General features: G+C 36.9%; 1 protein-coding gene across 1 annotated transcript in view; it reads right to left on the reverse strand.

Moving 5' to 3' along the window:
* Positions 1-7,856: 7,856 nt before the first annotated feature.
* The window catches only part of nrn1la (neuritin 1-like a), a 30,866-nt gene continuing 12,931 nt past the window's right edge, over positions 7,857-25,791 (reverse strand). Inside the window, exons 2-3 of the mRNA XM_051656639.1 lie at positions 14,168-14,318; positions 7,857-9,141 (exon numbers count right to left, since the gene is read on the reverse strand). Coding sequence (XP_051512599.1) covers positions 8,850-9,141; positions 14,168-14,318 — 443 coding nt within the window. The 3' untranslated portion in view covers positions 7,857-8,849. The remainder of the gene's footprint in view (positions 9,142-14,167; positions 14,319-25,791) is intronic.

Below are 25,791 nucleotides of genomic sequence, written 5' to 3' on the forward strand. Positions count from 1 at the left end.
AGATTAGTATACCAAGATTGTCACATTTGCACTACCTGATCATAACTTGTAAGTCTGTAACTGTCTTATTTTATGCAATTTCAGTGAGCCAAGAAGTGGAGAGAAAGACCATGATGAACGGCCTGTAGTTAGTGTGTTCTTCAACCACACATTGCTTTGCCCACTGCCCGATTCAAGCCTTCACTTCCAGGTAGGAGCCTTAAAGAGCCACTTTTAATATAATTATGGCCTTCTTGGTGCAATAAGTTCTCTGTGATTGAAGAGAGATCACTCTTGAAAGTCTGTAAATTGCAACTTATTATTCTCCCTGTTAACCAGAACAAAGAAATGTCATACAATGTGTGTCATACAGGGTTTCCAGCACAGATCAATGTATTAACACCTCAGAGGGGGTTGGCCTGGTTGAAAAGTTTTTGTTCCAAACTGTATATAAGTGGCACTGACATTAATGCACATTATTATCTCAGTTTTTACATAATAGAATATGAAAACTGATGTAATCATATAGTCCTTTTCAAAATAGTTTAATAGCATTTTTGGTCTCATCTTCTGACTCTCTCTCTCCCTTTATTTTTTACTATCTATCTCTCTTCTCTCTCTCCCTCTCTGTCACAACACAGACACACACACACACAGAAGAAGAGGTTGTGCAGCTTTAATAAAAGTATTTTTGCCAACAGGTCCCTCTGTATGTATTTCATTATAGATAATGAGTTTGTGTTACTGTAGTGTATAACTTTTGTTTTTAGATGTAATTTTGATATGAATTGCCGTAAATAAGATCTATTAAAAGAAGAAAAATCTGGACCTCACTAATTTCTAAACCCTGGCTATAGCCCTGTAAAGAAACATTAAGATTTTTCTTTACTGGATTTAATGGAGTAACCAAATTCGTTAATTAGAAGGGGGTGTCCACAAACTTTTGGCCATATAGTGTAGATAGATAGATAGATAGATAGACAGATAGATAGATGGTCCATGATAACTGCCATGTAAAATGCTAGAATCACACCTCAATGTGTGGCGATCATCTCCATGTCCTCCCTATCCGTTTAACCCACCCTCCTTCTGTAGTGCCAATAGATTATTCATTACTGTTTTCCTGAGTGCAAAGCAATTGCAAGCCCACAGCTGCCTCCTGTGATTTCCACAGGGACTCTTTCAGGGGCCATTCCTATCTCAGAAGGGAATTAAAATATGGCAGTAGTGAAAAATGAATCACAGCTTTATAAGAGCACAAACACACATAAACACACTCACGCTCTCATATTCATACAGAAAATGGAATAAGTAACCCCAGTCCTCCTGAAATCAAAGCTCTAATCTGTTGGTGACTGGTATTTCATGAGATTCATGAAAGCACAAACTAAACATTTATACTGATTTGCACTATGCATATATGCTGGAAATAGTGATGTTGTGTAGATGTGTAATACATTAAGGAAAGATGCTAAGCAAAACAGGGAAAATATACCGGTTGGACTATTAGAGTACTTGCTTTGTATGAAAATCACAAAGAATGCTACCAGTTTCATAATGCTGTTCATGAAGACCTCTGAATAACTTCACAAATTAAACACTATTAAAGAATTATCTATTAATACTAGTATGGATGAACCAAAACATATGAGCTCTTTTGGTATCGGGATTCATATAGCTAACATATAGTTATAATTGAATACCTAAATAATTATTGCTATGTTCATACAATTGCCTAAATGTTTGTAGATTTAATCAGTAGGAATGAAAAGCACATATTGATTTAATATATAGTGGCACCCTTCAAGAAGACCACTGGAAAACAAGAATTACCCACTTACTAGCAAAACATTAAATAATCTTTCAAAGAAAATGTACAGCGGGGGAAAAACCTATATGAACATGAACATTTATCTGATGATGACATACCACAACATTACAACGTAAAGGCTAATCTGAATATTTTTTCACTAATCAACACATAAACAGATATGATTAATTTGACTAGGAACACAAATAGGATAATATACAGTATATTACACCCCAAAGTGTGTTTATATTATATAAATACACTAAACTGTATATTATCTAAAAACATATATTTTTAGGTATTATATATTATATCCCACCTTAACCACATGATTATGCTGTGCCTCCATTTTCCTCTGCACATTAATGCACAAAATTATGGACCACTGGAGTTTAATAATCTGGCAATTTGACTAGAGTATGTTAACAAAAAAGAAAACCTTGAGGTAAATTCTAAAGTTTAGATTCTGCTAAATTATTAAATAAATGAATATAAATCCTGACCATTTGCATCAGTCAATACATGCCATAAATTTGCTGCAAAAAACAACAATACACAAGCGCTGCTGCTGAACTTACCAATTTATATGTGTTTAATATAAATGGGTAAGTTTCACCGAATTTTCAAATGCTGGTTTTCATGTGCTTGTATATTTTCAGCAGACACAACTTTTTTATTTATTTTTTCAACAAATGCAATCTTTTATCTATTCATGCTCCATCTTTCCACAAAAATTACCTCTCTCTTCTTTATTAATATTTCCATTTCCATCAGTATCAGACCTTCCCCCCATGTATTCTCACATTTCATTGTATCTATCTCAACACATCAGATTGACCCTTGATTAATTTCTGATGAATCTGTTATAGAGAGCAGGAAAAGTAGAGAGAGAGAGAGAGAGAGAGAGAGAGAGAGAGAGAGAGAGAGAGAAACTAATATACATTTTATCTCTCTAATATACTTCGAAAAGAGAAAGAGAAATCCATAAAGTAAACTTGATTCAGCCCCTTGGGCAGAGTTTTAATAAGAGAGTGTGTGTGCTAGTTTCGCTGGGAGCAGGAATGGGCAATATCAGGATTTTCATGAGTGATAAATTACCTTTTATATTCATGAATTCAATGAGGGAACATGGAGAAGGATTTTAAGGGCCATTATCTATCACGGCACATTTGTTGCTGAGTGAGTGAAGAGTTGCTGTAACAATGCAGAGTGAGTTTGAAAGAATTAGTGATTTTTAATATCGTTGTAGTCAAAGTACACGCATAGTGCTGTACTGCAGTTGTATTTAGTACACACTAGAAATTGTGTGAATTAACCATCCAACATATTATAAAAGGGTATATGAACATGACACAAAACAGTTAAATACAAGTTAGCTCAGTCGACAGCAGTTGTGGCATAATGTTGACAAAAATCAAGGTGACAATAATAAAGCACTTACAATAGAAGCACCTAAATAAAGCACAAACTGTCTACTGTGCCATAAGTTGATTAATGGTCAGAACATCACCACTGAGGAGTGAATGTTTCAGATTTTCAATGACAAAATCTTACTGAATGGTATCAGATTTCATTGTTTGCATTAACAAGAAGCATAAGGATTGCTTCCTGTTTTATAATCAGTATATTAAGCTTAGAGTTTATAATCAGTATATTAAGCTTAGTTTGCCTTTTTGCTCTGTTCCTCACACAATGTTATCTTATGACATCAAAACACTTTTACAATAGCGCACAACCTGTAAGGCAATACATTTTAATGTTTGCATTAAATAATCAACTACTTTTAGAAGCTTATTTGGGCATGATATTGTTGTGCAGTTGCTCAGCTGACAAAGTGTCGCACATGCAATGCGAAGAACCAGGGTATGAGCCCTGAAGAGCATGTTGTCACGTGTGCCAGAAACATCCTAAATTATGAGATTGCTTCAGCAATTCCGTTTTTATCTCAAATTTGCTTTTATGACACTATGGGTTAGGTTTAGGCCAGGTTTAGGGTTGAGAGGATGGTTTTGTTTATTTAAAACTTGATAAAGCATTAACCTTAAAACCTCATCTGTATGGGAGAACAATTTACTCGCTTTTAGCGCCACACAGTGGACATTTCTCCTCAGAAATGCTGCAATATGTGCTATGCAATGAATCACGTAAAGTCGTTTTGCAAAAAATGTCGCCACTGCCATGTAATTTAACGAATAATAGTATGTTTTCCTGCAATTAAAACACCCACATAAACACAACACATTATGAGCAAGAAAACCATGGCATATCCACATTCCTCTTTAAACTGTTACTGGTTTACTGTCAGAGTATACAGTATATAATCAGCAAAGCGCACGTGACACTGACAGCATCAATAAGTATTCTAGCTGCCTTATGCTACAAGACAAAGTGGCCAAACTTTGTCAATAAGCTAAACTGCACTGACTTTTAAAAGTTTTTTGTACAAATGTTTAGAATCCATGATTTCTAGAGCAACGTTACATATAGTAATGTGCATCCTTTAGGCAAAAGCATCAGTGCATTGGCTTAGACTTACAAATGCCCTAGCATAAAAATAATTGGAGTTGAACAACCAGGCTCATCCCACTGTTGGAGGGTTTATATATGTGTTCTGAGCAGGATTCAGCTGTGCTGGGAGGTAATCTCTGTCTTGCTAACAGAAGGTGGGTCTGTGTTTACAGAGGCATCTGTGATGCATTAAATATTCATTTCTAGAGGAGGTAGAGGAATAAACAAAATGTATTCAATGTGAGAGTGTGAGATTTATGCACATTCTGCTAGAGACCCCATAGAGTTGTAAATATATATGTTTTATGGGCATAAACCAGGGCACAATCCCAGTCACTGTTAACTGTGTTGTCCAGCACCATTTATTTATAATGTATAGTATATTGGTATGTAGCAATTGTTTTGCAGACAGTCATGTTTCATGATGAGACAAAAATGACAAACAATAAGCATTAAAAAGCAAATAACATTAACTGAGTTTTCTCTCAGACACTTCCCACGAATTGCAGTCAACAATGTGACTTAAAGCTGCAGTAAGATTCAGAAACCCGTGTTATTAATGACACCTGTGGCCGTTAAGTGAACTGCAGCCAGCTACCTGTTGCTGATGCTCACACTCATGCACGCACTCCATAGGGATGCGAACGAGCATCGACCAAAACAATGACATCATGTACAAAGAGACTGAATGTGATTCACCGACATCATGCTGACAGATGAGGTAGCATAATTAAAATTACGCAGTTACAGTATGATTGTTTTACTACAAATTTTGAGACTGTATATTATATTTGACTCTCCAGTGCTGGAACAGGGCTAAAACAAAGTGTGGATATAGGTCTGACTATGCAAGACTGTAGTTTAAGTAATCACTTTTCTTTGCATGATACAGACTGCATTTATACGATAACCTATGTCGGCGTTAGCTAGCTAGCCAGATTTGTCAATAACTGTAAGCTAAATTTGGTGGATGATGACAGTAGCTGTTTATAAATAAACTGTACATTATAAATATGTTGACACAGTTCAGTATTGATGTGATTCCATCACAACTGTCATTTCGATATATCGATGTGTTATTGTTTTATAATAATAGAATGTATATATTTTCTGTATAACTAAATTACGTTACACTAATGAATGGAGCTTTTTGCATTGTCTAGCATTCATTTCATGTGTTATTGTAGTTTACCTTGCTGAATAATTACAGATTAACATTGATAATGACAGTTACTGTGCAGGCAAGATCAAGTTAGCTAAAATTACACCAATCAATCCTTATGGCACTATATTCCACATGCTTTGCAGTTATGTAAGCTTACCTGTCCAATAAGAAGAACGCCAATTCAGGGTCGGTTTTGATCCCCAAAACCGAATGAAGGTCCCTCCAGGAATCAAATGCCCTGCCGATGTTCACTCCTGCTTAGTCAAACGGGATATTTTTTCAGGTTTTTTTTTTTTTTTTTTTTTTGTGGCTTACTCAGAGTTTGTGTAGGAGTCGGTGTTGTGCTGGGAGCTGGACATTTGCTGGATTCCATCTCTAAGATAACGTTACCTAGTTTTGCAGTTTGTTGACGCTGTTGAATAGCGGAAGAGAAGCTATTACTGAGGCAAGGCTCTCGGGCGTGCGCATAAACGTCACATCTTTTGGATTTTCCCGGCAAAAGTGACCCGCTCCCATCGCATGAAAATCAGTTTACAGGCTTTAATAACCTAGGAAGTCCGGGAAGGGCTCATTTTTTAAGTTGCGTTAAAAGCCGTTCACACATTGGCAAAAAAAATAAATATTGCATGAAAATTGCTACATATTGCACCTTTAAAAAGACAATTAAGCAATCTTCAAATTGTTTCTAGTGACCAGGGCACCAGTGTAAGGGCTTGAAAATGAGGGAACAATCAGCAATATATAATAAGATATCAAAATAAAAGAAGCACAGTTATTGATATAAAATGTCTTTTACATGCATTTGGAATAATGCAACTTTCAAGCAAATTGCAACTATCTTCATATATCATTAAATACGCACAGTTATAAATAAATAAATTAGCACTATTTTGCAAGGAGTGACGTACACTTAAGTCTGTACATATTAGCCCTTACTATATTATTTAGACTTTGATCCTACAGTTTAATAAGATTCTATTACATTCATTGGCGATGACAATAGTGGAATTGAAAAGAAAAGCATGAGTCACAGCATTAATAGTCAGCCTTTGATCATTCAGTTTAGCTGTGTTAAGCACTTTCAAATGCAATTTAAAAATAATTTCTCAAGTAAACAGTACTTCCACACAAAAACACATTTTGAGACATAAGTGGCAATATTCCCCATTAATGTATTGTTTTTTTCTGGCTAAATAAATGGCTTTTGCCTTCCTTAATATGTTTACTGCATTGACAAATGTGATTGATTGCCAATTACATCTAAAAATTAAACATAAATAACATTGATTGAGAAATCCGCTGAGCAGGGCAGAGCCAGCGTTGAGTGTGGAGGTAATGAAAGCTGATCCTTTGAACAACCTCTGCAACAGCACATATGCTAAATACGCAAAATCATGCATCCACAGAAATACTGTATGCTTGTATTTTTGGCAATATTCATTCACAATTTGATCTCATTAGATGTTTGAGTTCATGCTGTTAACCAGCATTGATTTTTCTCATCTATTCATTACTCAATTAATGATAATCTGGTTTATATTATTTAGACCTATCAAACAGGCTCTTCTTTACAGCATATTGGTCCTGTTTACAGTATATTACTGCAATTTATCATGTATAACTGTAGTATATTATCATGTTGTGATTTGTTTCCTCAAGTTTAAAGGGTTAGTTCACCCAAAAATGAAAATGTTCTCATTATTTACTCACCCTCGTGATATCCCAGTTGTGTATGACTTTCTCTCTTCACCAGAACATATTTGAAGAAAAATAGAAAAATATCTTAGCTCAGTAGGTCCTTAAAATGCAAGTGAATGGAGATTTCTCTTTTGAAGCTCCAAAAATCTCAGACAGTCAGAATAAATGTCATCGATACAACTCCAGCTGTTAAATTAATGTCTTCTAAAGCAATATGGTCACTTTTGGTGCGAAAAAAGATCAACATTTAAGTACTTTTTAACTATAATCCAACGTGATGGCAGCTGCACGAGAGGGTGGAGTCCAAGTGGTCTCTCGTGTGGTGTATTCACGTTGCCATGATACCGAAGTAATCTCACGTTCTCCACTTGGAGCTTCAAAAGAGAAATCTCCATTCACTTGCATTTTATGGATCTACTGAGCTAAGATATTTTTCTTCAAATGTGTTCTGGTGAAAAAAGAAATTCATACACACATGGGATATCATGAGGGTGAGTAAATAATGAGAGAATTTAAATGTTTGGGTGAACTATCCTACCCTTTATGTTTTTTTGTGTGTGAATACAAACACATTATATTAAAAAAAAAAAAAAAAAAAAAATATATATATATATATATATATATATATATATATATATATATATATATATATATATATATATATATATCATTTATAATGTAAGATTATACAATATATACATAGACCAACATCAAATGAATACCAGTTCCATGCTGATACAGACTAGTACGAATACACCTTTAAGCATAATGCTGTGCTATTTGTTAAAGATAAAGTTCACCCAAAAATGAAAATTCTCTTGTAATTTACCCACTCTCATGTCGTTCCAAAACCACATACATTTCTTTTTTTGAATATTCTGCTAAATATTGTGTTATAGAGAAGAAAGTAAGTCAAACAGGTTTGGAACAGCATAAAGGTGAGTAAATGATGACATGATTTTCATTTTTGGGTGAATTATTCCTTTAACCTGAATTAATGAACACGTCATTAAGAAATTGAGGTTTTAAACCATCATTCAGACTACATGCTACAAAGTCTGACAAGTCTTTTCCCAAGAATAGCCTGTAGGTGAGCTGTGTTGCTTAGATTTACTTTAATTTGGAGTAATCCTTAAACTTAATCCTCTCAGGGGCCTACAAAAGAAGATTACACTACAGAGTGAAATAATAAAACTTTTTGAGGGCTCTTTACATTGCTTTGATACTCATAGCTCACCAAGTGGAACTCTACTGTAGTATTCTCATTTAATTTTCTCTTAGATGAAGGGGTTTGAATGTTTTGTTAAATGTCGTTCAGCATTTTCAGCTCTTTGATTTGTCCTCATCAGGCCTGAAGCTGCATTTTGGTCCTCCTAATGAATTTAATTTCCTCTATTTGAATTGTGCCCTTCTAGTACTTAAAATTAATTTAGTCATTTTTAGCAGAAGATTTTTTTGTACTTGAGTGTAAGCTTTTGCACCTGAAAACATGTGTTTGTCTGCGTAATGTCTGCTGTGTGAAAATGACATTCTTTTTGCTTTGAAAAGTTTGATTTGAAGCATAGAATGAATCTTATTATCGATGAGATCTTTATGGAAATGTCAGAACAAAACCAGTCAATATCTTTGTCAATGTCCTGCACATTTGAATTCTATGGTGAGTCTTGTTGAGAAAGCAGATAGATGTGATCATATCCAGTGAAACATTAGTAGTACAGGCAAAGAAAAGGCCAGAAAAGTGCACAGAGTCACACTTTTAAAGGGACTGGCACGTCCCTTTAGCGATTCCTGATTGGTCTCATCTGGGCTTTGGGAATCAGAGGCAGCTGCCGATTGGCTACGACTGGAGCACATCTCATACAGGTTTCCAGAAAATTGCATCTTTTTGGACTCTTGTCTCAGAGACTCCCACACTGCAGCAGCCTCGTCCGGGCATCCAGCCATGGCCACATTTGCACAGTCATGAAAATCATCCCAGGATCTGTAACAGACAAATTCTTGAGGTTAAATGTCTGGAATATATAATACCTAATCTACAAACTAATGAGCGACAATCTCTGATAAAAATAAATCTGCAACCTGAAACATCCTTCAAGTAGCCATAGTCTAAAATGAAGGACAAGGAAGACCTTAGTTTTTAATGCTATACTGAAAAACATTTTAAAATGTGCTTCATGTGTCTAAATCAACTGTTTTTCAACTGGTTTCCAGAATCGACTAATTCAAGTCAAAAATATTATTTGACATCACTGAATCAACCTGTTAGATCAGGTAGAAATTGCTTTTTAGGGTAACAATTGAAGGTTACCACCAGTGTTGGGTGTAATCTGATTACAAAGTTATTAGTTACTGTAGTCCAATTACTTTTTAGTTAAAATAAGTAGCGTTGTATTATATTTTATATTCTTGTAATCAGACTACAGTTTCTGATTTACAATTAAGTTAATTACTTTTAAGTACATTACTTGGGTTACACATATTTCTAAAATAACATTATTTATGTAGCCTCTATAATACATTTCATACATGTTCATGTGTACATCTGTTTGCATTTATGTGACAGCTGAATGGCATATAACAATGAGCGATTTGGAAATAGATATTATTTTGAACTCATGAATTATTTTCTGTGAAAAGTGCTTTAGAAAGTACCTTTAAAGTAAATTTTTTGCTGAAGTAATCAGTAAAGTAATGTGATTACAATTTTTAGAGAAGTAATTGGTAATTTGTACTGGATTACTTTTTTTGAGTAATTTACCCAACACTGGATACCACATTTTACAGTGTAGTGTTCATTTTTTGTGAGCGAGAATTTCAGGATTAATACTGTGGGATGCCCAAAATGGCATGGCAAATCAAAACAAAAACCCATCTCAAGTGCTGCAACACTGCTGGAGCTGTAAACTGATGTGGGCTGGAGACACAGTTTGCAGCCACAATCAATACACAGAGGCAATCTGAAAACTGTTAACAATACACTTTTGAGAATTTCAAGAGCAAAAACAGTGATGAATAAGTGAATCACTGGAGTGAATATTTTGTTTATGAGACAAGAAAAAATAACATTAAAGGATAATGCAAAAAAAAATTGTTTTGTCATCTTAATGTTTTTGTGTAAAACCCCCTCTTCTTACATAGACAGAAGGGCAGAGAGTCTGTTACCTTTTATACAGTGAAATACTGTGTGTGCAGTAGTGGAAATTTGTCCTTCAACAACAACAAGAATGTAATTCAGCACAAATTCTTTTCTTATATTTCCTGCTGTTCTTCTGAGAACTCAGCGAGAGGACGAGACTTGGCCTAAGCTTGACACTTTCAGTCTGGTGGGAGAATGCAACTGTTTCAAAGAGTCACAATCAGGCAAACTTCCTGAGAACCTATGTGCATGTGTGAATGTTTATGCATGTATGCACGCGATCAGTGAGCTCGGAGGTAGGATTAATTGGCACCTCCAGGAATAACACTGACATAGGCTGGCTGTCTATGCTTTAAATACTGAACATAGCTCAATAAAATGCTGTTGGCCAGATTCAGTTAGTGCTGTAAATGAGAGATGTGTATTGCATCAGGGTTTTTATAGTTTTGAATTGTTTTATTTTTTCGATTTTATTTTTAATTTGTACTTTTTAATTTGTACTACATTACCACTTTTACATACATATGCCATTCTGTTATATGTCCTATTATTTGTATGTCTATTTATACTCACCTTGTTTTATAGTCTGTATCTCACTGTAATGTTCTGTGTGCACTTGTTTCTCCTATCACCAAAAAACATTCCTTGTGTACGTGAGAACACTTGGCAATAAAGCTCATTCTGATTCTGATTCTGATTCTACTTTTAATGTAATAATGTTTCTGTTAGTTTTCACGCTGACTTTTAGTTTCAGCTTAGTACTTAGCATTTCATTTAGTTTTAGTTTTTCAGAATATTTAGTTTTAGTATTTTAGGGCTGCCAAACTTAACATGTTAACACATAATTTAAATGATACTAAGTTCAGTCATGAAACTTTACATGACACAAGCCCTTTCTGAACATGTAAAGTGTTAGCCAATTTGTTTGCATACTCTATGGCTCAAGCTCAGATGTCGTTTGACTAGAGGTCTGCACGGACCTTAAAACGAAACCCGAACCCGACCCGTACCCGAGACCATGTGGCCCAACCCTACCCAGCTCGAACGATACCGTCAGATTATAAGCCCGAACCTGACCCAAACCTGAAATCGTTCACTATTTTTATAATTCCTTCTCCTAGCAAGTACTATTGCAATAGGCTGTATTTTATGTAATCATATAGGCAACATTCGTAACATTAATGAAACAGTTAACATAGTTTTTACAAGGCACGGCACACTAGAGCAGAACAAGTAGGTATAGCTGCAGGCCGGAGACATCCAAAAGAGGGCGGGGTTACTCCAAAAGGGGGCGGGGTTCCTTCAAAAGGGGGTTGCGCCAACTCCAAAAGAGGGCGTCACTTCCACTCACGGTTATGATTAGGGAAAGGGTTAGGTAAGGGGCTCCCTATTTCTTTAATGGTGGTTTGAAGCTCCCGCCCCCTTTTGGAGCAATGCCTGCAGATATACCCTTCTCGAGCAGAAGGGGAAAAAAGCATTGCCTTACCGTTTATGTGCTTAAACTTTGCTTGGTGCAAAACAATCTGGAATAATATGAAACAATGCAGCAGTCCCCTCTATGTAGCCTGAACTTGTTCAGAATGTTGAATCTTTATGCGCTAAAAACAAGCTAGATGCAGCGCAAAGAATGAAACAGAGTGCAGGTGTCTCGACATGCTTGAAGTTCTATTTAACTTGACACAGTGTTTAAAATGTGCCAGCCCTGCGCAAGTCACCCATTGTACATAGGTGCCACGGTTTGTTCCTGACTGGCAGCAGATACCCTAAACCGACCCCCACCCTAATCCTAACCATATGGAGCCTGTAAGGCAGAGTAGCCTGCCAGGAACAATGGATGGCACCTTTCACCCATCGTGGCGCGAGTCGCTGAAGAAACAGCGAGATGCAGTGCAACAGTAAAAGACGTTCTTTCAGCATGTGTTTACAGAGGAAAACAATAATAGAACAGACGCGTGCAGCCCCTAACTCGTCCATTCACATGTGTATGTGAGTGAGAGCACGTGCGCGAAACCCGTCAGTTGCAGGCCTCTACCATTGACATGTAATCTGTTAAGCCAATCAACATACCTACTCTCCTTTGTCAAACAAGTTAAGCCGGTTTCACTGCAGCACGCTATGGGAGTTTCTCTCTGAAACCCTCCTCCTTCCCATGTCTAGATATGTTTCACGGGGGTTGTATGTATGTCTAATTCTACTGCAGTAGCATGTCTACACGCTTGATGCAGCATCTCTGTGTATGTTCTAGCAGCAGCATATGCAGATCTAGTCCACCAAGACCAAACATGTTAAATTCATCATCGCGCCTTAAATTTAATCAGAGAGTTGTTATGACTATGTTTAATGGCGTTACATTTCTCAGTGCTGTGTTATCACTATCTAGTGGCATGTTCCTGTTTAACGAGGGCAAGTTGTAAAGGTTTGAAAAAGTATATTATAGTGTGTATCAAAAACTAAAATACATTTTTGGTCAGTTTTATTTTTATATTATTTAGTTTTGGAGTCATTCAAATGTATTTTAGTTAAGAAATTCCAATTATGCTACCACCCCTGGAGTTCACTAGTTCGAATCCCAGGGCATGATGAGTGACTCCAGCCAGGTCTCCTAAGCAACCAAATTGGCCCGGTTGCTAGGGAGGGTAGAGTCACATGGGGTAACCTCCTCGTGGTTGTTATAATGTGGTTCATTCTCGTGGGGCGCGTGGTGAGTTGAGAGTGGATGCCTCCGTGGCAACGCACTCAACAAGCCACGTGATAAGATGCGCGGGTTGACGGTCTCAGACGCGGAGGCATCTAGGATTCGTCCTCCGCCACCCGGATTGAGGCAAATCACTACGCGACCACAAGGACTTAAAAGCGCATTGGGAATTGGGCATTCCAAATTGGGTGAAAAAGGGAAAGAAAAAAAATAATATATATATATATATATATATATATATATATATATATATATATATATATATATATATATATATATATATATATATATCCAATTATGTAAGTTTTTTTTAAATTTTAGCTAACGCAAATGTTTTCATTTAGTGTTCTTTAATGATAATAACACTGTAACAGATTGAGCCTGACTGGAGGATGCGCAGGTGGCTGTTCTTTAAAAACATCATGCTGCTACAAGATGAATACTTAAAGAGTTCCTGCAGCGACAGGGTGTGACAAAATATAAAGTAATGTCATAGATGCATGATCTGAGTGGCAGACAGAAAGAGACACTGTAGAGAAAGATAGACATAGTCTTTAATTAGAAAATCTACTCAAGCACATGGGAGAACAAAAAGTGAAGAGAGAAAGAGAGAATGAGATGAAAAAGGGACAAAGGGAGAAAAAGAATAAATGAGGTGTCATGTCAGTGAACTGTGCTACTCTATATCACAGACTCTCCTGTGACAACACAACAAACAGCATACGGCAAACAATCTTGAGGTGTGAAAGAGGTATTTTATGTTGATGGTATTAGATGAATATTCAGTGGCCCCAAAATGTATCTGGTCACTTAAGCTACACTTAATATGTATGAATTTCATTGCATTGGTTATCAAACCAAGTCAAAAGGGTTATCTGCCAAAAATGCTACACCATTTCTCAATACTAACTTCACCTTTCAGAGTCATTTTTGCAATTACTGTAAACCAACTGGTCCCAAGGTCATTAGATACGCAGGTGTCCTTGCAGAGTAACAACAAGTGTAGTTTATCACATTAACTATGGACACGTTCCACTAAGTTTGACAACTAGAAGGAACATAAATTATTTTTGTCCTACTGTAATTGTGAACAGTATATCAGTATAACACTATATAAAGTATATCCTTACCGTATATACATTCATGCATAAGTGTGTGTGTTTGTGTTGTCCTTACTTGCAAATAGAGTCAATCTCCTGCGTATCCTCATCTTTTTGGGCACTGACAGAGAGACTGTCTCCCAGGGTGAGCAGACACTGGGCAAACCCTTTATAGATGGAGCCACACCTCCTAGTGACTGCAGAAGAACATGGACTGGGCACAAGAACTACAGCCAAAAAAAGAGAACAATATCACTCACAATTTTGCCCCTATTCAAAGGCTCATGAGAGATGAGGCTGAGATTAGACATGTGGAATGAGAGAAAAGTATGGGGCAACAAATAAGTTTGAAGAATACTGCAGATTTTAAACTTGCGTAAATGTGGTTAGTATTGCACTTTTGTTCAATTGTAAATATGCAATAAAAATTTTCTCATTTGGGGAACATCTAGAGTAATGTTTCAGGTTTTTCAAAAGTGGTAAAATTCATTAATGGTAAGAATGGGGATCTAAGCTCAAAGCACAGAACAATACATTTCAAGATGCAACTTAGCCCATTAAATGAGTCAAAACTTTTTTCATTGCAGTGTGCAAAGCCTTTCAGAGTGTTATGGTTCATTTATTTCCAAACATTCAAATAAAAAATATATATTTCTCATGAGAACACACTGATTTCCCAAAACATAGGCAGGATTTTCTTTTACACTCCAGCAGGGTGACACTAAATGGCTCTGCTTTTCAGACCCAATGAAGAACAGTCACTATAGCACACAAAAGTCTGAACTTGTGGGCTTCTTGGTTATTTATAGGTTGTTTATTATAAAGAGAAGGTTCTAACAAAGCTTTATTGTTAGAACAGAACACAAGGTCTCACATCTCTTATCTTAAGGAGGATTTAGGAGAAACACATATGTGATATGGAAGAAAGATGCAATGAAAGTAAGTGCTGTCTGAGGATAACATTTTGCATTTCCTTTTGTGTTCCACAGAGGAAAGGAAGACACACAGGTTTAGAACAACAGGGTGAGTAAATGATGACAGATGTTTAATTTTTTTGGTGAACTTTCCCTTTAAGGGTACCAAAGCCTGCTTCTCAGGGAACATACTAATTCTCTCCAAGAGACCCCAGGCTAGCCCTCCTCCTCCATTGCCTCTCTTTTCTCCATAATCTATATCTATTGACACTAAAACCACAGATGGAAGTAACTTAAGTGAGATATGCAGGAGGATCTTAATTGGGTCAGACAGCAAATCACCAGCACTCTCCTGAGTCCCTTGAGGAAATGGCTGATTAATATTTGATAGGAGAAGGTTCTCTCTCTCTCTCTCTCTCTCTCTCTCTCTGCTTTATTCCATCACTGCTGCAAACCTATTGATTTTCAACTATGTTTTGGAAGTGAGGCCTGAGGATTATTGGTTTCACTCATCCAAATCAACATTTAATGAATATCTGGAGAAGGATAGAAAACCAAGTAGTACATGAGATGCGGAGAAGACAAAGAAAGGCAGGGAAATTGAAATGACTGAAGAAATGAGAAAGACTGATGCACTTTGATAATGGCTAAATGGAAACTCAGGTTGTATCTCAATCTGGTCTCTAAAATGGTAGTACACTGCCCAGGGATTTTAAATAATTCCAGTGAACTTTAACATTCACTCCCTAGAAATTCCTAGAATACACCGCAAGGCAAGTGAGCATAGCCTGCTCACTATATTCACTTTCCGGAAATATTGTCATGTCTTCTTAAAAGTATAGTTAACCCATAAATGAAAATTTTGTCATTATTTATTCACCCACATGTTGGATAAAACCTGTGGGACTTTCTTTAGTGGAACACAAAAGGAGAGAGTAGGCAGTGTAATAGCTAAAAAGCTAACCCCAGAAATAAATAAATAAATAAAAAACTAAGCAGCCTGGGAGGGAAAAGAAATCATGTAAAAAGCAGATATTCTCAAAAAAGTCTTATCGGATCAAAACTGACGCAGAGAACTTCCTGTACCCAGTTACACATCTCTGAGTTTGTACCTCTGGCCGACACTCAAGAGAGCTTAAGAGTAGACTGTAGCACTGCCTGCATTGCTAATGTTATTAGTGATGTTGTGTAATCCAAGCTCTGATATATCTGAGTGCTGTACACCCACACACAGTGTGATCTGGCCTGGCCCATTTTGCTCATCCAGTTTTGACCCAGGCGGAAGACGCAGGGCTTGTTTGAACCACAACATTAATTTTTAATATGTGGTGCCAGAGATCCATGGGGAGTCCATGAGGTTCTTTAATAAATAAATAAATAATATAAAACAGGGCACTTGCGTGAGAGGGGACTGTAGAGAGTGAATGAGAGAAAAAAGAGAAACTGAAAAAGAAGTACTGCGAGATAGAGATGAGAAAGACAAGCGGACTGCTGAATATACCAAAAATCAGAATCAGAATGAGCTTTATTGCCAAGTGTTCTCACGTACACAAGGAATGTTTTTTGGTGATAGGAGAAACAAGTGCACACAGAACATTACAGTGAGATACAGAATATTAAACAAGGTGAGTATAAATAGACATACAAATAATGGGACGTATAACAGAATTGTCTATGTATGTACATGTGCAAGTGGTAATGTATGTGCAAGGTACAGGTATGTACAGTTATTGAATGAAATATGTGAATTTACTGTACATATGTACATGAGATATGTATTTACATTACTGCACTATGGGGGAGTCCTGAGGCAATAATGTAAATAAGGAAAAATGAGATCATGGTTGTAAAATTGTGACCAGAAAAATAAAGGTTTCAAGCTAAAAAAAGAAAAAATTTCAAGCTAAAAAATGTATTTCTGTGCCACAAGCGTCACCAAACTGAATTGCATGTTTCTCAAATACACGCAATAAGAATATTGTAGTTCAGTCATGTTGTAGGGATCACCATAGATTGCAGGTTCATGTACTATTGCATAATATATGATCAAACAATTTCATTTTTCACAATCATCTTCTTTAAGGAGCATGTTATGAAACCTTGAAACAAAAACATCATAATAAGTAATGTGGTGTTTTAAGCAGCATGGAGGGCTAAGAGCAAAACAGTTGCATAACCCTTATCCTGTATGTCCCTTGAGTGACTCAGACATAAAGAGGTTGAAGGCAAGTGCTATCTATCTATCTATCTATCATCTACCCACCCACCCATCCATATCTATCCGTCCATCCATCCATCCATCCATCCATCCATCCATCCATCCATCCATTCCTACATAAAAGCTATAAGGCATATTAATGTGAATATTGTGAATTGTTGACATATTTCAAACCCCAAAGTCATTACACATTTAAAGATGCTGATTTCAGATGACCACTGGAGCATGAGATGTGCAAGTGATAATTGAGGTGTAGGCCACATACATGCCCATCTCCTATTCATGAGGTGGCATATGCAAGCTTTAGCCAAACCAGTGCTGAGCAAACACATTTGCTGCTGAGGTCTGCTACATGTGCCTCTCGCAGACATCCCATGGGGAGCACATCAAAATAATTGTAAAACATTTTTATTTGTCAGTTTCTGAAGATTTACATACACAAACACAGTGAAGCATGCAAGTGAGGTTTACTGGAGTGAGTAGACATGCAGGCACATTGTCAAAGTTAATGTTCACAGTTAAGTGATAACAAATAAATAATTAAATCAAATATCATGGATCTTTCGCAGAGCTGTGTTTGTTCTGAATTATGAATGTTGTAGATGCCTATTTAACAAAGACATATTTGTGGCTTGGAGTGTCCAGGTTACCGAATCATCACACCAATAAAATGAAGATAAATTACACTAAAAGAAGATTTGAGGATTCAGTAACCTGACTAGATCATTTCTGAAAAGGAATATTGCCTTTATCAGGACATTGACTGAACAACCCCCTCAGTCGTTTTCGCTTTCCCCTCTGACGTTTTTGCATTTGGTGGGGGTATATACACAGTATATATATATATATATACAGGTGCATCTCAATAAATTAGAATGTCGTGGAAAAGTTCATTTATTTCAGTAATTCAACTCAAATTGTGAAACTCGTGTATTAAATAAATTCAGTGCACACAGACTGAAGTAGTTTAAGTCTCTGGTTCTTTTAATTGTGATGATTTTGGCTCACATTTAACAAAAACCCACCAATTCACCATCTCAAAAAATTAGAATACATCATGAGACCAATAAAAAAAACATTTTTAGTGAATTGTTGGCCTTCTGGAAAGTATGTTCATTTACTGTATATGTACTCAATACTTGGTAGGGGATCCTTTTGCTTTAAATATTGCCTCAATTCGGAGTGGCATGGAGGTGATCAGTTTGTGGCACTGCTGAGGTGGTATGGAAGCCCAGGTTTCTTTGACAGTGGCCTTCAGCTCATCTGCATTTTTTGGTCTCTTGTTTCTCATTTTCCTCTTGACAATACCCCATAGATTCTCTATGGGGTTCAGGTCTGGTGAGTTTGCTGGCCAGTCAAGTACACCAACACCATGGTCATTTAACCAACTTTTGGTGCTTTTGGCAGTGTGGGCAGGTGCCAAATTCTGCTGGAAAATGAAATCAGCATCTTTAAAAAGCTGGTCAGCAGAAGGAAGCATGAAGTGCTCCAAAATTTCTTGGTAAACGGATGCAGTGACTTTGGTTTTCAAAAAACACAATGGACCAATACCAGCAGATGACATTGCACCCCAAATCATCACAGACTGTGGAAACTTAACACTGGACTTCAAGCAACTTGTGCTATGAGCTTCTCCACCCTTCCTCCAGACTCTAGGACCTTGGTTTCCAAATGAAATACAAAACTTGCTCTCATCTGAAAAGAGGACTTTGGACCACTGGGCAACAGTCCAGTTCTTCTTCTCCTTAGCCCAGGTAAGACGCCTCTGACATTGTCTGTGTTTCAGGAGTGGCTTAACAAGAGGAATACGACAACTGTAGCCAAATTCCTTGACATGTCTGTGTGTGGTGGCTCTTATTGCCTTGACCCCAGCCTCAGTCCATTCATTGTGAAGTTCACCCAAATTTTTGAATCGATTTTGCTTGACAATCATAAGGCTGCGGTTCTCTTGGTTGGTTGTGCATCTTTTTCTTCCACACTTTTTCCTTCCACTCAACTTTCTGTTAACATGCTCAGATACAGCACTCTGTGAACAGCCAGCTTCTTTGGCAAGGAATGTTTGTGGCTTACCCTCCTTGTGAAGGGTGTCAATGATTGTCTTCTGGACAACTGTCAGATCAGCAGTCTTCCCCATGATTGTGTAGCCTAGTGAACCAAACTGAGAGACCATTTTGAAGGCTCAGGAAACCTTTGCAGGTGTTTTGAGTTGATTAGCTGATTGGCATGTCACCATATTCTAATTTTTTGAGATAGTGAATTGGTGGGTTTTTGTTAAATGTGAGCCAAAATCATCACAATTAAAAGAACCAAAGACTTAAACTACTTCAGTCTGTGTGCAATGAATTTATTTAATACACGTGTTTCACAATTTGAGTTGAATTACTGAAATAAATGAACTTTTCCACGACATTCTAATTTATTGAGACGCACCTGTATATATATATATATATATATATATATATATTGTGATCTCAGTGATTTGGACCATGGCATGATTGTTATAGCCGATAGGCTGGTTTGAGTATTTCTGTAACTGCTGATCTCCTGGGATTTTCACACACAACAGTCTCTAGAGTTTACTCAGAATGGTGCCAAAAACAAAACAAAAATATCCAGTGAGCGGCAGTTCTGTGGACAGAAACGGCTTGTTGATGAGAGAGGTCAACAGAGAATGTCCAGACTGGTTTGAACTCACAAATTCTACGGTAACTCAGATAACCGCTCTGTAAAATTGTGATGAGAAGAATAGCATCTCAGAATGTTATTCTGTGTCGCTGTTTTGGTGGCACGAGGGGGACCTACACAATATTAGGCAGGTGGTTTTAATGTTGTGACTGATCGGGGGGCCTGGGTAGCTCAGCGAGTATTGACGCTGACTACCACACCTGGAGTCACGAGTTCGAATCCATGGTGTGCTGAGTGACTCCAGCCAGGACTCCTAAGCAACCAAATTGACCCGGTTGCTAGGGAGGGTAGAATCACATGGGGTAACCTCCTCATGTTTCGCGATTAGTGGTTCTCGCTCTCAATGGGGCACGTGGTAAGTTGTGCGTGGATCGTGGAGAGTAGCATGAGCCTCCACATGCTGGGAGTCTCTGCGGTGTCATGCACAATGAGCCACATGATAAGATGCATGGATTGACTGTCTCAGAAGCGGAGGCAACTGAGGCTTGTCCTCCACCACCCGAATTGAGGTGAGTCACCGTGTACCACGAGGACCTACTAAGTAATGGGAATTGGGCATTCCAAATTGGAGAGAAAAGGGGATTCAAAAAAAAATAATTTGACTGATCGGTGTGTATATATAAATACGTATATATTACTGTGCAAATGTCTTAGGCACTTGTAATAAATGTTGCACAGTGAGGATGTCTTCAAAAATAATGCCATAATTAGTTTTCATTTATCAGTTAACTTCATACAAATTCCAGTTAACATTAAAAAGCTAACTCAATATTCACCACAGTTCTTTTATCTATTTAGGCTGTCTCGATTGCTTCTGTATCTTCATGTAATCCCTATTTATACTGTATATAGGGGAGACCAAGGCTATATCTCAGTAACTTGATTTGAGTCAAATGTCCAATTGCACAAATGCTTGAGAGAGAGAGAGAGAGAGACCTATATTTGGAATACTCTTATAGCATCTGTGCAAGAGGAAAGAACATAGTGTAAATGACACACAGTAAAAGCTTGTTGTATAGCACTGTTAAAAAAAAGAATCTTCATACGAGCACTGTCAAGACTAAACTCACAATATTCACTTTCCTCTGTGATGAGTTTCAGTGCCCCGCATATGGCACAGGCAGAACACACATCTCTGCAGAATGAAAGGAGTGATGGAGCGAGTCCTGGCTCTCTCTGTACTGTTTACTCTCTGAACTTTAACTTTGTTTAAAATCAAAGGCAGCTTGTGCATTGCTGTAAAGTTTCATTGCAGCACTATGGCAACTTTTTCTATGGTAACTGTGTCCCTCTCTAGCACAGCATCATTAAGGGCGACAAGCTAATAAGTCTAGCGGTGACAGCATAGCGTGCGAAAGGCAAAGAGAGCCTCTATTCCCAGAGCTAACTCTGAAACAGGGCTTCCCGTGAAATCGCGTGCAATAGCACAAACAAACTCTGATAATTAGCTCATGCCAGCAAAGTCCCCTTTCTGAGTGATTGGTTAACCTCTCTGGTTTTCCATTCACACCTTCACTCCTAGAACACTGAATGGAGGGAGAATGCAGGGCTCAGAACAAGTGCATTCACCAGTTGTTAATTTCCCTTATGAAACTGGGAAAAAGAGACTGGACCTTATACAGTGATATGCACTGTAAATTGAGACAGGAACATTGTGCTATTGAATTTTTGGAGGCATTAATAAAGAAACTGTCTATGTGGAAAAGGAGAATAATATTAATCTTCTTTAACAAGAATGAAAAATCACATTTGTTGAACTTGGTGACACAACCTATAATTCTCTATAAGTCGGCTTTCACAGCACAGGTTGTCCTCCAGGTGAGGAGGATTAATTGGAACAAAATCAAGCTCAGAAGGTGGTGGCAGATGAGTTCTGTGCTTGTTAGTATAGACCTTTTTTCCTTATTGTTCACTGGTTTTGGCAGTGAGCTATACCCGCCACATCACCATAGCTCACGTCACCATGCTCTTTGTGTGGCTAAAAAGACAACACACAGCAAACCAGCTGAACAAAATGACAGAAATACATCTGTCCCACCATATCCTTGCTAGCTGGGAAAACAAAATCATTTTGTATTGTTTAAAGGCCAAGACAAAAGGTTTTTTGAAGGTTTCTGCACCACCAGTGTTACCAAAGGCAATTGCATAAATTATGATTTAAAAAAAGATTTCCATTGGTCAAAAACTGATAGTCCCACCCAAAACGCACATTGTTAGGTGATCCAATGTTGCTGTGTCAGGTTGGTTGTGATGGTCAAAACAAGCAATGTTTTGAAAGCACAGTTTAAACTGTTCAGGTGAATCAGTCTACAAATTACTTAGTAATAGTTGTCTCTGCACATTAAACTGGGATAGGAGAAAGTATTTTAACATGAAAAAAAAAGATAATACACGCTTTACCTTTAAATTTTGTTTTACTGGATGATTTTTCTCACACACATGCCCGTAAAGGAATAGTTCACCCAAAAATTTAATGAACACACGTGCCTCTGCGAAGGACCTTCTTTCACGCACCAATGAATGCGCAACGGACGTCAAGATTTTCACTAAAAAATTACATTTCAGGTTGTTTCCCACCAAAAACTATCATATGCCTTCAGAAGACATGGAATATGATGAACAAGCAGCATTGTCTACTTTTTACAATACTTTTGGGTGTTTTTTTAAAGCTTTAAAGTGAGGCAGTATCCACTGTCATTGTATTGAAATAAAGGAGCGTATATTAATTTAAATGTTTACCTTTGTGTTTAACATAAGTAAGAAAGCCTTACTGGTTTTGAAAGACATGAGTGTTAATTAATAATAATTTAATAATTAATAATTTTCATAATTAATAATTCTCTTTATTTATCACACATTTGCACATATACAGTGAAATTCTTCTTTTTCACATATCCCAGCTAGGCTGGGGTCAGAGTGCAGGGTCAGCCATGATACGGCACCCCTGGAGCAGATAGGGTCAAGGGCCTTGCTCAAGGGCCCAACAGTGGCATCTTGGCGGTGCTGGGACTTGAACCCCCGACCTTCTGATCAGTAACCCAGAGCCTTAACCGCTGAGCCACCACTGCTTTTTGGATGAACTATTCCTTTAAAGACTTCAAGATATGGAACTAATACATAAAAACACACAATTCCCAAAACAGTTTCCTAAATTTCGCTATCCAAGCAGGACTGCGGTTTCATCTGGAAACTGGAGAGAGAGTTGGTGGGGGTTGGTGGGGTCAGGGTAAGTAAGGCAGACAACGTGTTTCCCATCACTATTGTGCAAAGTATTTACTTCGATCACAAGGAGGCAAAGACAATAAAATTCACTCACATGTGCAGCCATGTGTCACTTTGTAAAGTGGAAGGAAGAGAAGTAACAGACCGAATGAAATGTGACTTGCTTTTGATTGCATCTATTCATTATCTCTTGCTGGGAATGGAGACAATACAAGGGTTCAGTGATTTCATGTGATAAAAGTGAGACACAAAGACACTTACAAAGAAAACCTGAAAAAGAGATATCATAGTTCCACTGGCATTAATTTGACAGCTGCTGTTTGTCCAGAACAAGGTCACAGAAAAACCTATACAGATGGAGGCGCTTTGTTAACGAGTCTGTCCCGAAATGCAGTTTAAATTAGATTCAGATTTGGGCTTGCTTAGAAGATCTTAGCAGTAAGGGCCCAAATACAATAATTTCACATAAAATAAAACTTCACTCTGGTAATCCACAGCAACAGCTTTTTAATTAATCTGACAAAAAAAAAAAAAAAATGGTTCAAAATCAGGCCCGGAAAAAGCAGAAACTGGTCTGTATTTTGGGACTTCAGGTGTCCTTTTAGGAAGGCATTAATGTCAACATGAAACAGCATTCAAAGCATACAGTTCTTCTGTAATGTGGCGTGTTTACAAGTGACAAAGAATATGCAGTAACAGAGAGAGAACAAAAAAATTACAGTTTTTATGCTAAAACTGAAACTCTTTGAGAGGTTGGCATGATTTCCCTGGTCTTGGTTTCACCCAAGTCTAATAACTACACAAAAATGTTTTTGCAGCCTATGTGTGTGTGCTTTACATACGCATGTGCTCCGTCTCTTAGAGTGCTTGTGAAAATGCACCTAAATGGTCAAATACACTTAAAAATTCCACCAAAAATGTCCGTCTTGGCGAGGTATTGATGTAAATACAGTCAGTTATGTCTAAAGTGACTGTTAACAGTGGGGACTAAAAAGTGGACTTGAAGTATAAATGTAAACTAAAGTATTTATGGAATATAATCAAACAGTGAAGACCAGTGGTTAGCAGTTTCATTTTACAATTAATTTTATTCTGAATGTTTACTTAAATACTTGATAGGCTACTGCTGTTAATTTTCTTAATTTGAATTTTTTATTGTTGCTTTTATTTATTTTATTCATTTGTTTCTTTGTTCTTATTTGATTACAGACTTGTCTTTAATAATTACTAGAGAACTTGAAACAGTGCTTTCATAACTAAAAAAATAAGTATTATTATTTGTTGTGGTATCAAAATAGGTCTAGAGAAATTCAAATTACACTACCGACTATGCATATATTGTTTATGGTTGATCTTGCTATAATAACATTATGAAAAGTACATCTTATTACATAGAAGTGTGAGCACCGCTGGTGTAGATTCTCACAGCAAAACACTATCAGGATCTTGAGAGCATCGTCATGTTTAACTGCATATTTGTTGTTTTCATATACACTTCAGTCAAACAGTGAAAAAATATGACTGCATTAAAGCCCTGACATTAGACATTAATATCAGTTTCTCCCTGTACTCCCAAACCATTAGACGAAAAGAATCCCATGTTCCTTTTTGAACATTTGCAAATTTTGTTTTTAAAGTATTCTTTCATCTGAATATGTTCTGGTGAACTCAGCTTTATTTACATGAAAAAAAGAAAAGCTCATTTCATTAAGGAATCTAAAATGGAGTCTGAAATGCTAAAAAAAATAAATAAATAAAAAATATATATGCACAAAATTTGCACTCCACAAATAATCATTGTGATTTCCAACAGCAGATTATATGATGCTGATGGGAGCACATTTCTGCAGTGATGTGTACACAGGATACAATATTAAATAAACAGACAGGGGATTAGGGATGATTCGTGAGCAGGGATAAGTGGTTCTCAATTACATTACAATAGAGCGCAAGACTAGGGTTCCGGAATAATTTTTTAATGTTATCATACACACCTTTCTAGACAGACCTACCTTGAGCTCTGAGGTTGTTTATCGATTATGTATGCTTCTGTATTGCCATAAGTTAGTGCAATATTCATTTTTTAAAAATTGTGCTTATTTTACACATTCATGGTAAAGATCTACAATACCCAAAATCCTAAAGAAGAGATATACTGATCAACATCAGAGAAGTTGTTGTTACCTCGGGAAAGGGAATCACAAGAGCTCATCATCTCCAGTTACCGCCCTCTCCCGTAAAGCACTGCTTATGTTTAATATTGTTTTAAATAGATTAATCAAATTTCCAACTGAATCTAACAGCCAGTAATTACAATATACTCTACTGAATTTTCTGAGAATGGTTGAGTTACTGAGAAAAATAAATAAATAAATAAATAAATAATAATAATCATTTACATTTTCTAATATTTACAGGCTTTAAAAAAAAAAAAAAAAAAAATCATTATGTTTCTGAAGAACTTTCTCATGCTTCCTCAGAGTACCATTTATTCTTACCCATTGGTCAATCTGGCCTTTGTACTTGCTCTCCACCAAAAATATTGCACTGTTCTGAAAGATCATCTTTTGGCAGTGTCATGGGTAGTCATAAACACACAACACTGTCATGCACAGAACCTTTGAAAAGTAAAAGATGCTATTATAACAATTTAAATAAAAA

This window comes from Myxocyprinus asiaticus, chromosome 26 (genome assembly GCF_019703515.2).
Source record: "Myxocyprinus asiaticus isolate MX2 ecotype Aquarium Trade chromosome 26, UBuf_Myxa_2, whole genome shotgun sequence".
Taxonomy (NCBI): Eukaryota; Metazoa; Chordata; class Actinopteri; order Cypriniformes; family Catostomidae; genus Myxocyprinus; species Myxocyprinus asiaticus.